At 37.5% G+C, this 17,113-nt stretch overlaps 1 protein-coding gene and 1 non-coding gene across 2 annotated transcripts in view; one reads left to right on the top strand and one right to left on the bottom strand.

The window, feature by feature from the left end:
• Nucleotides 1–17,113, top strand: part of PBX3 (PBX homeobox 3) — a 67,689-nt gene that overhangs the window by 17,571 nt on the left and 33,005 nt on the right. The window contains exon 3 of the mRNA XM_007471705.1: nt 1,144–1,279. Within this exon, the coding sequence (XP_007471767.1) occupies nt 1,144–1,279 (136 nt within the window). The remainder of the gene's footprint in view (nt 1–1,143; nt 1,280–17,113) is intronic.
• On the bottom strand, nt 15,816–15,886 carry TRNAE-CUC (transfer RNA glutamic acid (anticodon CUC)). The gene has a single exon. It is a non-coding gene; the product is annotated as a tRNA-Glu (tRNA).

The raw sequence follows: 17,113 nt of genomic DNA on the forward strand, positions 1-17,113 counted from the left end.
TCCCCTACTCTTCCCCTGTTGAGCAAACCATACCTCAGTCCAGGCAGTTGGCTGAAGCAGAAAAATCCAGAAATCCTTGATGTATTTTTTTTTCCTTACCTTCCTTCTCTTGTCTTCCCCACCCACCCCCCATCCAATTTATTATCAAGTCCTATTGCTTTTACCTTTCAAATTGACCTTGAATCTTTTTATTTCCATTATTCTCTCCCTATGCCAAGTTACCATCATCTCTCAATTTGACCACTGTAGTTGTCTCCTTAAATATCTCTACATTTCCTTTCATCCCCTCCTTCAGCTATTCTCAGTAGTCAAAATAATCTTTTTAAAATGTAAAACTTAAAACCTTTAATACTTCTGATTGCACTTAAAATAAAATTCAGAAATCCATATGGGGTCCACTAAGCCTGTGTAATCTGGCCCTTGTCCATCCTTCCAGACTCATCTCACATATTCCCTGTTTTTACTGTGCTCCAGCCTCCTCTAGCACTTTGGACTTTCCGAGCTTTTTTCCGGTTTGAAGACCATTCCCTCTGCTTATTCCTCTTCCTTCTACTCTTTGTCTGACTAAGTTATACACATTCTCCAGGCCTCAGATTAAATGTCACTCTTCCAAGGAAACCTTTCCTGACTCCATAATCTGTGTTAGGTTTCCTTCTCAGACACTTTCATTATACCTTATACTTTTCCTTCATGATACTGGACATAGTTACCGTAATTTATAATTATTTATTTCTGTGTTGCTTGTCTAATGTTTTTCTTTCCCCTAACTTTTTACTCTCTCTTTTAACCCTCTAATCCCCTGTGAGCTCCCTAATAGACCTTATCTGTTTTGTTCCAACTGGACCCTCACTGAGTATCTAGAACACATTAGATCCTCAATAAGTATTTGTTGAACAAATTAAAGAATGAAGTTAATTGTGCTTCACATTCTAGTATTTTTCTTAGTTATCCTACATCTTCACGTGAGTTGGATAGTTCTTTGGAGGAGGCAAAGAGTATAATTTACAATATCATGGTGATTAACTACACCCTAAGAATGTTTAAAAACAGAAAGCTAACTTTTTTGTGTGATCCTAAGTAGTACATCCCTCTCTTTGGTTAATGTTGATTATAACGACAATTCTCTTTTTGGTTCTTTCATAGACGAAAAAGGCGTAACTTCAGTAAACAGGCTACAGAAATCTTGAATGAATACTTTTACTCACACCTCAGCAACCCCTACCCCAGTGAAGAAGCCAAAGAGGAGCTGGCCAAGAAATGCAGCATCACAGTGTCACAGGTGCGACAGGACTCCATGGGTTTGTCTTGTTTCCCCGTTGATTATAGGAACCTTATTTCCTCTTCAGGGCATTCTTATCAAATTTCATATCCAAATGTTTCATCATCAAAGGAGATATAAAGAAAATATAGATATTTCCACATTTTTATGCGAGCTTTTAAAGCTTAGATAATTTATTTTAATCCTAAATGTCAAGATATCAAGATAATCACCCGCTGCCCTAGTGGAAATCTATAGAAAAAGCATAAACATGCCATGGGGAGAGACGTGGTTTTACACTTACGTGACTCTTCAGTACGGCATGTAGTTCTGCTTTCCTGATTTAGATGACTGGTCTAAGCTTCCACCAGTGAGAAAGCAATTTATTTGTTGCCAAAAGGAAATTTAATATAGCCCTATGGTGAAAGCTTTGAGGAATTCACCAAGTCCTTTCTTGAAAACCATGCTATGATATTTAGGTCTCAAAGATTTCTTTGCTTTCTCGTTATCCATTAAATAGAAGAATTAAGTTCATGCCTATCCCCACTTTTTTTGTTCTTGTTGTTTTAAATGTCTGTTTGTAATAAATTGTGCCCCTGAAGTTAGCTGTCATCTTCTAACAAAAATGCACTTAGTTTTAGGCAGATAGACTTGTATTTTAGATTGAGGGTTGGAAACAAATAATTAAGCAACTGTACCTCCTTAAAAAATAAGTATATCCTATTGGAATTAGCTCTAAAATATAATTTATTTAATACTCATATTGTTGTTTATAGATTGTCATTTGAATAACATTTCCTTATAGCATGCAAACGTGGTAGTCACCAACCAGTTCTTGGAGTGGCATTTAAGGAAAAGCTGACCCTTTCCAGAAATTTCAATGGTCCCTAGAGGTCACATGACATAAATTTTAAAGTAGCCTCTAAATAAATACTCCTATATATTTGAAGTTCAAGATTCTAAAGATCCCCTTCACATTCCAGTGAAAGTTTCATATCAGTATTTTATTTTAATTTAATTTTAATTTATTTATTTTTATTGAAGTATAGTTGATTTACAATGTTGTGCCAGTCTCTGCTGTACAGCAAACTAACTCAGGTATACACAGACGTTCTTTTTTTTATATTCTTTTCCATTATGGTTTATCACAGGATATTGAATATAGTTCCCTGTACTATATAGTAGGACCTTGCTGTTTATCCATGCTATATATAATAGTTGACATCTGCTAATCCCAATCTCCCAGTCCTTCTCTCCCCCACCCACCTCCTCCTTGGCAACCACAAGTCTGTTCACTGTGTCTGTGAGTCTCTTTCTATTTTGTAGATAGGTTCATTTGTGCCATATTTTAGATCCCACATATAAGTGATATCATATGGTATTTGTCTTTCTCTTTCTTTCTTTCTTTTTTTTTTCAATATTTATTTATTTATTTGGCTGCACCGGGTCTTCCTGGCGGCACTCGGGATCTTCGTTGCCACATGCAGGGTCTTCGTTGCGGTACTCAGGATCTTTTAGTTGCAGCACATGAACTGCAGCACATGAGTTGCAGCATGTGGGCTCTAGTTCCTTGACCAGGGCTCGAACCCCGGGCCCCCTGCTTTGGGAGTGCAGAGTCTTAGCCACTGGACCACCAGGGAAGTCCCTGTCTTTCTCTTTCTGACTTCCTTCACTTAGTATGATAATCTCTAGTTGCATCCACGTTGCTGCAAATGGAATTATTTCATTCTTTTTTATGACTGAGTAGTATTCCATTATATATATGTAGCACATCTTCTCTATTCATTCGTCAATGGACATTTAGGTGATTTCCATGTTTTGGCTATTGTGAATAGTTGCTGTGAACATAGGGGTGTGTGTATATGTTTGAATTATAGTTTTGTCCAGGTATATGCCCAGTAGTGGGATTGCTGGATCATATGGTAATTCTATTTTTAGTTTTCTGAGGAACCGCCACAATGTTTTCCATAGTAGCTGCATCATATCAGTATTTTAAGTCATTGTTATTTAAGGGAATATGGTCTGGGTTTGAGAAAATTTTTAGCTCTTATTTTGGCATTACTTTCCATAGAACCTCCAGAGCAATCTTAGATTTATAATTAAGATTTCATTTAATAGTTATTGTCACTCCCTTATGATATAGTGGCATGTCTTGATTCCTTTTGCTCAGTTTGAAGTGGAATATAATTGATTTGGGCTACCAGTTTATGAAGACATACTATATAAAACATTACTACCACAAGCACCTACTGTATAGCACTGGGAACTATATTAAATATCTTGTAATAACCTATAATGGAAAAGAATCTGAAAAAGAACATATAAATCAACTATACTTCAATTAATACAAAAACCATATAGATCAAAAAAAAAATCACTATCTGGGCTATGTAGTACTCACTGCCACTTGAAATACTAAGGAACAGTATAATATGCTGCATCAGATAGGGAAGATGAAATTTAAAGTATATTCACTTCAAGTGGATATTTTCTGGTGTGAGCATTTCCCCTGAACATTAGTGAAAGGATTGGGCTTGTACTGAACACCAGCTGATGATGCCAAGTCTAGTTTTCCTCCTCTCACAAGAGCTCTCTGACTTAGAACTCAGATATTTGCGGGTCCAGTTTAAACTAAGGTGTTTCATGCTTCCGCTCCTTTTCTTGCTTTTCTTTTTTACTTCTATAACATATTCACCATTGGAGAATAACACAGATTATATACATTTTTTGAAAATCAGTATAATCCTAGTTTTTCATTGGGTGTACTAGCATCTTGTGGTGTGATGTAGGATTTCTTAACACATGCTTGTGTAATGAGTGAGAGAAGTTTCCTTCTGACTATTCTGAACTAGGGAGGCTTTGCTGTACTTCTAAAATAGGCTAGGATCCCATTTACAGATTTTTAAAAAATAGTTAATTACTATGTTCATTTCACTGGTTTTCTATAGAAAAATAGCTTTGTTCCTTTTGGAAATGTTTTAGTAATTGCTTGAGATAGAAATAATATAGACATATACAAATTTCTCTGTCTAAAAAGCAGACTTTATGACCTTCTTTTCTCCCAGATCAGCCTTTCAAGTGGAGAATTTCAGCAATCAGTGGAAGATTCGATGTAAATTGTGACAATTTCCTCTCCTTTGTACTTTTTTCATGCTTAAAAATGTTATTTCCACTCAACCATTCCCTTTTCCCCCACATCTCTGACGTGAAAGCAATAGTGAAAATTTTCACTATTGAAGACATCAGTTGCTAGCCTTTTTTTTTTTTTGCCACACTGTTCAGCATGTGGGGTCTCAGTTCCCTAACCTGTGCCCCCTGCAGTGGAAGTGCAGAGTCCTAACCACTGGACCTCCAGGGAAATCCAGTTGCTAGCCTTTTAAATTAGTATCTTTTTCTTGCTTTTTAATTTTATTTATTGATTTGAATTTTATTTTATTATTTTTCTATAGCAGGCTCTTATTAGTTATCCATTTTATACATATTGGTGTATATATGTAAATCCCAATCTCCCAGTTCATCCCACCACCACCACCACTACCCCTTTCCCCCCTTTAATTAGTATCCTTTTATTTAAGTTGTTTAGAAGTGAAAGCAGAGAACATCCCAGACTTGAGAGGTGACCTAATTTCTAAATAGAAAAAACAGTGTTTTAAATATACATCATACTAAAATACAATAAAATTTAGAATTCAGAAGTTGTTCATGGGACTTCCCTGGTGGTGCAGTGGTTAAGAATCCACCTGCCAAAGCAGGGGACACAGGTTCGAGCCCTGGTCCGGGAAGATCCCACATGCTGCGGAGCAACTAAGCCTGTGCTACACGACTACTGAGCCTGCCCTCTAGAGCCCACGAGCCACAACTACTGAGCCCACGTGCCACAACTACTGAAGCCCACACGCCTAGAGCCCATGCTCCACAACAAGAGAAGCCACTGCAATGAGAAGCCCGCGCACCGCAACAAAGAACAGCCCCTGCTCGCCACTACTAGAGAAAGTCTGCATGCAGCGGAGACGCACTGCAGCCAAAAATAAATAAATAAATTTATTTTTTAAAACAAGAAACTGCTGAGAAAAAGAATAATTTAAAAAAAAAGTTGTTCCTATACAAAGCTAACTTTAAAATATTGAAACCTGGGAGAGGAACCAAGATGGCGGAGTATAAGGATGTGCTTTCACTCCCTCTTGCGAGAACACCAGAATCACAGCTAGCTGCTGTACAATCATTGACAGGAAGACACTGCGACTCGCCAAAAAAGATACCCCACATCCAAAGACAAAGGAGGAGCCATAATGAGACTGTATGAGGGGCACAATCACAGTAAAATCAAATCCCATAACTGGTGGGTGGGTGACTCACAGACTGGAGAACACTTAGACCACAGAAGTCCACCCACTGGACTGAAGGTTCTGAGCCCCACGTCAGGCGTCCCAACCTGGGGGTCCGGCAAAGGGAGAAGGAATTCCTAGAGAAACAGACTTTGAAGCCTAGTGGAAATTGATTGCAGGACTTTGACAGGACTGGAGGAAACAGAGGGCTCTTGGAGGGCACACACGAAGTAGTGTGTGCATTGGGACCCAGGAGAAGGAGCAGTGACCCCAGGGGAGACTGAATCAGACCTATGTGCTAGTGTTGGAGGGTCTCCTGCAGAGGCAGGGGTGGCTGTGTCTCACCTTGGGGACAAGGAAACTGACAGCAGAAGTTCTGGGAGGTACTACTTGGCGTGAGCCCTCCCAGAGTCTGTCATTAGCCCCAACAAAGAGCCCAGGTAGGCTCCAGTTTTGGGTTGCCTCAGGCCAAACAACAGGGAGGGAGCCCAGCCCCACCCATCAACAGTCAAGCAGATTAAAGTTTAACTGAGCTCTGCCCACCAGAACAACAGTCAGCTCTACCCACCACCAGTCCCTCCCATCAGGAAACTTACACAAGCCCCTGGGATAGCTTCATCCACCAGAAGGCAGACAGAAGAAGCAAGAAGACCTACAATCCTGCAGCCTGTGGAACAAAAACCACATTCACAGAAAGATAGACAAGATGAAAAGGCAAAGGGCTATGTACCAGATGAAGGAACAAGGTAAAACCCCAGAAAAACAACTCAATGAAGTGGAGATAGGCAACCTTCCAGAAAAAGAATTCAGAATAATGATAGTGAAGATGATCCAGGACATCGGAAAAAGAATGGAGGCAAAATCAAGAAGATGCAAGAAATGTTTAAGAAAGACCTGGAAGAATTAACGAACAAACAAACAGAAATGAACAATACAATAACTGAAATGATAACTACCCTAAAAGGAATCGATAGCAGAATAATTGAGGCAGAAGAACGGATAAGTGACCTGGAAGACAGAATGGTGGAATTCACTTCTGCGGAACAGAATAAAGAAAAAAGAATGAAAAGAAATGAAGACAGCCTAAGAGACCCATGGGACATTAAACACAACAACATTCGCATTATAGGGGTCCCAGAAGGAGAAGAGAGAGAGAAAGGACCAGAGAAAGTATTGGAAGACAGTATAGTCGAAAACTTCCCTAACATTGGAAAGAAAATAGCCACCCAAGTCCAGGAAGCGCAGCAAGTCCCATACAGGATAAACCCAAGGAGAAACACGCCGAGACACATACTAGTCAATTTGGCAAAAATTAAAGGCAAAGAAAAATTATTGAAAGCAGCAAGGGAAAAAAGACAAATAACATACAAGGGAGCTCCCATAAGGTTAACAGCTGATTTCTCAGCAGAAACTCTACAAGCCAGAAGGGAATGGCATGATATACTTAAAGTGATGAAAGGGAAGAACCTACAACCAAGATTACTCTACCCGGCAAGGATCTCATTCAGACTGGATGGAAAAATCAAAAGCTTTACAGACAAACCAAAGCTCAGAGAATTCAGCACCACCAAACGAGCTCTACACCAAATGCTAAAGGAACTTCTCTAAGCGGGAAACACAAGAGAAGAAAAGAACCTACAAAAACAAACCCAAAACAATTAAGAAAATAGTCATAGAACATACATATCAATAATTACCTTAAACGTGAATGGATTAAATGCTCCAACCAAAAGACACAGGCTTGCTGAATGGATACAAAAACAAGACCCATATATATGCTGTCTGCAAGAGACCCACTTCAGACCTAGAGACACATACATACTGAAAGTGAGGGGATGGAAAAAGATATTCCATGCAAATGGAAATCTAAAGAAAGCTGGAGTAGCAATACTCATATCAGATAAAATGGACTTTATAATAAAGAATGTTACAAGAGACAAGGAAGGACACTACAAAATGATTAAGGGATCAGTCCAAGGAGAAGATATAACAATTAGAAATATATATGCACCCAACATAGGAGCACCTCAATACATAAAGCAACTGCTAACAGCTGTAAAAGAGGAAATCGACAGTAACACAATAATAGTGGGGGACTTTAACACCTCGCACCAGTGGACAGATCATCCAAAGTGAAAATAAATAAGGAAACAGAAGCTTTAAGTGACACAATAGACCAGATAGATTTAATTGATACTTATAGGACAGTCCATCCAAAAACAGCAAATTACACTTTCTTCTCAAGTGCGCATGGAACATTCTCCAGGATAGATCACATCTTGGGTCACAGATCAAGCCTCAGTAAATTTAAGAAAATTGAAATCATATCAAGCATCTTTTCTGACCACAATGCAATGAGATTAGAAATGAATTACAGGGAAAAGAACGTAAAAAACACAAACACATGGAGCCTAAACAATACATTACTAAATAACCAAGAGATCACTGAGGAAATCAAAGAGGAAATAAAAAAATACCTAGAGACAAATGACAATGAAAACACTACGATCCAAAACCTATGAGAGGGCTTCCCTGGTGGCGCAGTGGTTGGGAATCCGCCTGCCGATGCAGGGGACATGGGTTCGTGCCCCGGTCCGGGAAGATCCCACATGCCGTGGAGCGGCTGGGCCCGTGAGCCATGGCCGCTGAGCCTGTGCGTCCGGAGTCTGTGCTCCGCAATGGGAGGGGCCACAACAGTGAGAGGCCCGCGTACTGCAAAAAAACAACAACAACAAAACCTATGGAATGCAGCAAAAGTGGTTCTAAGAGGGAAGTTTATAGCAATACAAGCCTACCTCAAGAAACAAGAAAAATCTCAAACAATCTAACCTTACACCTAAAGGAACTAGAGAAAGAAGAACAAACAAAACCCAAAGTTAGCAGAAGGAAAGAAATCATAAAGATCAAAGCAGAAATAAATGAAATAGAAACAAAGAAAACAATAGCAAAATCAATAAAACTAAAGGCTGGTTCTTTGAGAAGATAAACAAAATTGACAAACCATTAGCCAGACTCATCAAGAAAAAGAGGCAGAGGACTCAAATCAATAAAATTAGAAATGAAAAAGGAGAAGTTACAACAGACACAGCAGAAATACAAAGCATCCCAAGAGACTACTACAAGCAACTATATGCCAATAAAATGGACAACCTGGAAGAAATGAACAAATTCTTAGAAATGCACAACCTGCCAAGACTGAATCAGGAAGAAGTAGAAAATAGGAACAGACCAATCACAAGTAAGGAAATTGAAACTGTGATTAAAAATCTTCCAACAAACAAAAGTCCAGGACCAGATGGCTTCACAGGTGAATTCTATCAAACATTTAGAGAAAAGCTTACACCCATCCTTCTCAAACTCTTCCAAATAATTGCAGAGGAAGGAACGCTCTCAAACTCATTCTATGAGGCCACCATCACCCTGATACCAAAACCAGACAAAGATACTACAAAACAAGAAAATTACGGACCAATATCATTGATCAATATAGATGCAAAAATCCTCAACAAAATAGTAGCAAACAGAATCTAACAACACATTAAAAAGATTATACACCACGATCAAGTGGGATTTATCCCAGGGATGCAAGGATTCTTCAGTATATGCAAATCAATCAATGTGATACACCATATTAACAGATTGAAGAATAAAAACCATATGATCATCTCAATAGATGCAGAAAAAGCTTTTGACAAAATTTAACACCCATTTATGATAAAAACCCTCCAGGAAATGGGCATAGAGGGAACCTACCTCAACATAATAAAGGCCGTATATGACAAACTCACAGCAAACATCATTCTCAATGGTGAAAAACTGAAAGCATTTCCTCTAGGATCAGGAACAAGACAAGGATGTCCACTCTCACCACTATTATTCAACATAGTTTTGGAAGTCCTAGATGTGGCAATCAGAGAAGAAAAAGAAATATAAGGAATACAAATTGGAAAAGAAGAAGTAAAACTGTCACTGTTTGCAGATGACATGATACTATACATAGAGAATCCTAAAAATGCCACCAGAAAACTACTAGAGCTAATCAATGAATTTGGTAAAGTTGCAGGATACAAAATTAATGCACAGAAATCTGTTGCATTCCTATACACTAATGATAAAAAATCTGAAAGAGAAATTAAGGTAACATTCCCATTTACCACTGCAACAAAAAGAATAAAATACTTATGAATAAACCTACCTAGGGAGACAAAAGACCTGTATGCAGAAAACTCTAAGACACTGATGAAAGAAATTAAAGATGATACCAACAGATGGAGAGATATACCATGTTCTTGGATTGGAAGAATCTACATTGTGAAAATGACTATACTACCCAAAGCAATCTACAGATTCAATGCAATCCCTATCAAATTACCAATGGCATTTTTTATGATACTAGAGCAAAAAATCTTAAAATTTGTATGGAGACCCAAAAGACCCCGAATAGCCAAAGCCGTCTTGAGGGAAATAAATGGAGCTGGAGGAATCAGACTCCCTGACTTCAGACTATACTACAAAGCTACAGTAATCAAGACAATATGGTACTGGCACTAAAACAGAAAAATAGATCAATGGAACAAGATATAAAGCCCAGAGATAGACCCACGCACCTATGGTCAACTAATCTATGACAAAGGAGGCAAGGATATACAATGGAGAAAAGACAGTCTCTTCAATAAGTGGTGATGGGAAAACTGGACAGCTACATGTAGAAGAATGAAATTAGAACACTCCCTAGCACCAAACACAAAAATAAACTCAAAATGGATTCGAGACCTAAATGTAAGGCCAGACACTATAAAACTCTTAGAGGAAAACATAGGGAGAACACTCTTTGACATAAATTACAGCAAGATCTTTTTTGATTCACCTCCTAGAGTAATGGAAATAAAAACAAAAATATACAAATGGGACCTAATGAAACTTAAAAGCTTTTCACAGAAAGGAAACCATAAAGAAGATGAAAAGACAACCTCAGAACGGGAGAAAATATTTGCAGATGAATCAATGGACAAAGTATTAATCTCCAATATATATTAAACAGCTCATGCAGCTCAATATTAAAGAAACAAACAACCCAATCCAAAAATGGGCAAAAGACGTAAATAGACATTTCTCTAAAGAAGACATATACATGGCCGAGAAGCACATGAAAAGCTGCTGAACATCACTAATTATTAGAGAAATGCATATCAAAACTACAATGAGGTGTCACCGCGCACTAGTTAGAATGGGCATCATCAGAAAATCTACAAACAACAAATGCTGGAGAGGGTGTGGAGAAAAGGGAACCCTCTTGCAATGTTGGTGGGAATGTAAATTGATACAGCCTCTCTGGAGAACAGTATGGAAGTTCCTTAAAAAACTAAAAAGAGAATTACCATATGATCCAGCAATCCCACTACTGGGCATATACCCAGAGAAAACCATAATTCAAAAAGACACATGCACCCCAATGTTCATTGCAGCACTATTTACAATAGCCAGGTCATGGAAGGAACCCAGATGCCTATTGACAGACAAATGGATAAAGAAGATACGGTACATATATACAATGGAATATTACTCAGCCATAAAAAGGAAGGAAATTGCGTCATTTGTAGAGACGTGGATGGATGTAGACACTGTCATACAGAGTGAAGTAAGTCAGAAAGAGAAAAATATCGTATACTATCACATGTATGTGGAACCCAGAAAAATGGTACATATGAAATGGTTTGCAGAGCAGAAGTTGAGACAGAGATGTAGAGAACAAACATATGGACACCAAGGGGGGAAAACCACAGTGGGGTGGGAATGGTGGTGTGCTGAATTGGGTGATTGGGATTGACATGTATACACCAATGTGTATAAAATGCATGACTAATAACATGCTATATAAAAAAATAAATTAAATAAAATTCAAAAATTAAAAGAAAAAAATTACCAAGGGCAACAAAGCAGGGAAGTAAAAGCATCTCTCCTTGCAAAAAAAAACTGAAACCCACTGATAATAGGCAACTATAGCAATACTATTTTTGCTAGATTTAAAGTATACGAATTTGATTTATTCTTTATTGCTTGAAATACTTAAAATACTGTTTAAAATACTTAATAATTAGGAATAAGTAAGGAATTTTCAGAAGACAGTGTTAGGAAATATCTTTAGTAGTTTGAGAATCGTCTTTATAAAAACAAAATGTGTAAACAACAAAGGAAAAGGCTGATAAATTCAGTGGTAGGACATTTACCAAAGTACTTAATAAAGACTGTGAAACATCAACATGATACAACCATTTTAGTAAAGATTGCATCAGACAAGAATTATCAATAGAGGGACTTCTCTGGTTGCACAGTGGTTAAGAATCCTCCTGGCAATGCAAGGACACGGGTTTGATCCCTGGTCTGGGAAGATCCCACATGCTGCAGAGCAACTAAGCCTGTGTGCCACAACTACTGAGCCTGTGTGCCACAACTACTGAAGCCTACATGCCTAGACCCACACTCTGCACGAAGAATAGCCCCCGTTCGACGCAACTAGAGAAAGCCCGTGTGCAGCAACGAAGATGGAACACAGCCATAAATAAATAAATCAATCAATAAATAAAACACTAGGAGTCGTTTCATATTTTTTTAAAAAAGAATTATCAATAGGTATTAAATCTAGGAGGATATCTGTATGAAGAACATGGTCTTAAAGTATCTCTCCATAGGCCCTTTATTTGTTGCAAGGGATACTTTTTTAGAAAGGCAATTATAGAGTGGAGAAATGGAATAAAACCCTGACCAGGTGATCAGATGATTGTAATGATTAGATGATTCATCACCAAAGAGGGGCAAATGGACATTGTGTGTAGTATTTTGCCCTGGAATGTAACCTGAACGTAATCACCAGAAAACATCAGACAAACCCATAATGAGGAATGTTCTATTAGGAAAAAAACGTGGGGAGGGAGCAGTATTCTTTACAAATGTCAAAGAAAGGTCATGGAAATGTTCTAGATTAAAAGAGGCAAAAGACACATGACATGTAAATGCAATGATCGACCCTAGACTGGATCCTCTCCTGGAGAGAAGAATGCCATAAAAGAATTATTGGCTTAAATTTACTAAAGTAAATTGTAATTTGTAATTGTACTGTGGTTATATAAGAGAATATCTCTAGTCCTAAGAAATACACACTGACTTACTTAGGGGTAAAGGGCCATCCATGGTGTATATAATTTACCCTCAAATCGTTCAGGAAAAGAAAGTGTCTTTATATATATGTTTGTGTGTGTGTATGTGTGTATATGTGTATATATAAACACATACATACAAACATACACACACACACAGAGCCAGTGCGTGTGTCTGAGTGCACAAAAATGCTAAAATGAATGGGGCAAAATATTAGTAACAGGTGAATCTGGGTAAAGGGCACATTTACATGTTCTTTACACTATTTTTATTCTTGCAACTTTTTTTGCAAGTTTGAAATTATTTCAGATAAAACCTTTTTAAAATATGAAGACAGGCCACAGACTGTAAGAAGATATTTGTAAGTGTATAAGCAAGAGAATTAAAATGTAAAGTATATAGGGAACTCCTATAAATTAATAAGAAAAAGACAAAACCCATTTGAAAAATAGGCAAAAACACAAACAAGGATTTCATAGAAGAAATATAAATGGTCAATTATATGAAAAGATCCTTCTTATTAGTTATCAGGAAAATGTGATTTTAAAACTGCAATAAAATAACATTTACATTTACTGGTTTGGCAAAAAATCCTGAGCATACAAACTCTACACATTGTTGGTAAGAATATACAGCAGCAGGAACCCTTAAATATCATTGGTAGGAATGTAAATTGGTATAGCCACTTTGGAAAACTTTTGGCATTATCTTATAAATTTGAATATACACATATCATCCAATCCATGATTTTAGATGAAATTGCCCTAGGAAACCTCTTGTCTGTGTATATTAGGAGACAAGTAAAAGCATTCATAGTAATACAGTTTGAAATGGCAAAAAACTTGATATAAGCGAGTTTTCCAGTTTATTGACTGGAGAAGTGGATAAATCCATTGTGGTATAATTCTACAATGGATTACTATATAGCAGTGAAAAAGGAATGATCAACAGCTACACACATCAATTTGTGTGAATTCTAATATTGAGTGAAAAATGCCAATTTTTCAGAATGCAGAATATATATAGTATGATATCATATTCATAAAGTTAAAAACCAAACAAACAGCATATTATTTAGGGGACACATATATATGGTTAAATATAAAGAAACAAAGGGAATGATTAAAAAATAGTTAATTAGAATGGGATTAGAAAGAGATATTCAAGGAGTTTTAGTGGTATTTTTGGTAGTGTATTTATTAAGTTGAGTGGAGGATTTACAGAGGTTAATTTAATTTTTATGCATTATAAACCTACATATATAAGCCTAGGAAGTCATACGTGAATTATTAAATCTAAATAAGAGAAGTTTTTAAAGAATAATTCTATTCATTTGTTAACAAAAAATTTATTGTAATACCTATTATGTGTCAGATACTGTGCTAGGGATGGAAGAGACATCTGTGAACTTAACAGGCTGAACTCCCTGCCATACCTGATAGAACTGTGTACATCTGTCACCAAAAGCTATATATAAGAATATCCTTAGCAACAGTATAATAGCCAAACTAGAAACAATGGAAATGTCCATCAATAGGAAAATGGGTAAATAAAACTGGTATATTTGTATGTATTTGGAATATTATGTAGCAATGAGAATGAATGAACTAGACTATATGTAATTACATAATGCCAAGTGAAAGAAGTCACGCACTTAGCGTATAATTTCATTTATTCCAAAGTTCAAAAACAGGCAAAATTAATCTTAGTGTTAAAAGTCAGGATAGTGGTTTCGCTTGAGAGAACAGTGATTGCAAAGGGGAACGTTTCTCAACCTAAATGATGATTTGATGGGTGTGCTCACTTTATGGAAATTCATCAGGCCCTGTAGTCATGATGTATGTCCCTTTTTTGTATATATAGTTTTCATTTGACTAAAAAGTTACTTACTTACATAACAACAACAAACCTGCCCTTATGGAGCTTAGATTTTTCTGGGATGATACAGACAGGTAATGTACGTAAATGATAAATTAGAAAGGGATAGCCGTTATGGAGAGAAATAAAGGAGGGAAGGAGAGCAGTGAGGTAAAGGTTGTAATTTTCAATAGGGTAGTAAAGAAAACCCCTCCTGAGAAAATATCTTTTGGTAAAGATTGAAGAAGATGAATGATCAAGTCATGTGGCTAATTGGTGAAGAACATTCCAGGCAGAGGGAACAGTAAGTGCAAAGACCCTGAGGTAAAAGTAACCTGAGCAAGTGGGGGAAGTGGTAGGAAATGAAGTCAAAGGGACTGTGAGGTCCAAGTGGTATAGGGGCCTTATAGACCATGGTAATGACTTGGCCTTTTACTCTAAGTGAGATGGAAGACGAAGGAGTGATATGATCTGACTTAAGTTTTAACAGGATCACCATGGTAACTGTATTGACAATAGACCATGGGCGGCAAGGGGAAGCAGAGACACTAGTGATGATGCCACTGCAATAATCCAGGCAGAAGATGATGGTGGCTTGGACCAGGATGATAGTAGTAGAGGCCATGGGAGGTGGCTGCATTCCAGATAATTGTGAAGGTACAGCTGAGGGTTTACTGATAGGATGACTCTAACATTTTTGGCCTGAGCAGCAGAAGTATGGAGTTGTCATTAAGTGTGTTGGGCAAGGATTTGGGAGGAACAGGTTTTGGGGGGAAGATCAGGAGTTTGGTTTTGGACATATTAAGTTAATATATATTATAAGTTTTTTAGGTTCACTATATAAATAGGAACAGGTAAGTGAAAATTTTACAATTTATTTTAGTCCTATGTTAATTTGTGTTAATATATTATAAATATAAATATCCTTAACATAGAATTGCAGACTGAACTTAGAATTTGAAATCTTTGATTTCTTAAGGGTTAGTGTGATTTAGTAAGCTGGAGTTCCCCTTTTACATAACACCCTAGAAAGTCACAAAAAAAGAAATTATTTCAAATGTCATAAGCACTGAGAATCATACTTAAATTGCCATATATTCTTTTTAAAAAATATTTATTTAGTTTATTTATTTAGGCTGCGCGGGGGGTCTTTGTTGCGGCATGCGGGATCTTTAGTTGCAGCATGTGGGCTCTTTTTAGTTGTGGCATGCAGGATCTAGTTCCCTGACCAGGAATCGAACCTGGGCCCCCTGCATTGAGAGTGCAGAGCCTACCAGTGGGCCACCAGGGAAGTCCCTGTCATATATTCTTAATCAGTGGGACAGATATTGATATGCTTTTACTTTTCGGAATAGAGCTAACTTTCATTGGTTATTCAAGTTAGTGAGTCACAAAAACTCCATTGTTCTCCTGATTCCAATTTTGAATTTAAATAACTTGGGCCCTACTTTCCCTGCTAGGTGTTTTTAGAATGAAAAATGTTAACTTATTCTTCATTGCTACTGTAATTGAAGTGTACTGTAAAGAAAAGATTGATTTTCTTTTTTAGCAGATGAGAACCTGAAATGATAAGAGTGGTTAATCGGCAGCATTAAGATTCATTCATTCATTCATACATTCATACATTCATCCAACTGACATATCTTAGAGCTTTTAAAGTGGTGCATAAGACCCACTTTCATAACAGTCTAATGTGGAGAAAATTATATAACACAGATGCAGAGACACGTTCGGAGAAGTTAAGTGATTTGACAACAGTCGCAAGTCTCCGTGAGTGGGAGAGCTAGAGGTTCTTAGATAGAGGTTCTTTTTTTTTTAATAAATATTCATTTATTAATTTTTGATTGCATTGGGTCTTTGTTGCTGCGCGTGGGCTTTCTCTAGTTGCAGCGAGCGGGGGCTACTCTTCGTCGTGATGCATAGGTTTCTCACTGCAATGGCTTCTTTTGTTGTGGAGCGCGGGCTCTAGGCACGCGGGCTTCAGTAGTTGTGGTGCACAGGCTCAGTAGTTGTGGCTCATGGGCTCTAGAGTGCAGGCTCAGTAGTTGTGGCGCATGGGCTTAGTTGCTCTGTGGCATGTGAGATCTTCCCGGACCAGGGCTCAAACCCATGTCCCCTACGTTGGCAGGTGGATTCTTAACCACTGCACCACCAGGGAAGTCCCTTACATAGAGGTTCTTGATAAAAAGGAATAAAATCGATTTTTACTTTTTTTCCTGCAAGAGGCAATGTGATTCCTCTGTCTCTGGGGCCCTGGCTCAGGGTCCTGGTTTGTGAGGTACAGGCTGGGCTTATATCACTAAGGCTGCATCATTTCCCCGTAAGCTACTTTAGAGACTCCAGGCTAGTTGGTAGTCTGAGGTCTCCTTACTCATTAAACTACTTATTCCAAAGCAGTGAATATTCAGTAAGCTAATTAAAATTTGTAAGTAAGATTTCCTTATTAAAAAAAAATCTATTAAAATAAGAAGAAGCCTGTTAAAATAATAATTAGAGCAGGAAAAAAAGATGACTATCA

The sequence above is a fragment of the Lipotes vexillifer genome, unplaced genomic scaffold (assembly GCF_000442215.2).
Source record: "Lipotes vexillifer unplaced genomic scaffold, Lipotes_vexillifer_v1.1 scaffold98, whole genome shotgun sequence".
NCBI lineage: Eukaryota > Metazoa > Chordata > Mammalia > Artiodactyla > Lipotidae > Lipotes > Lipotes vexillifer.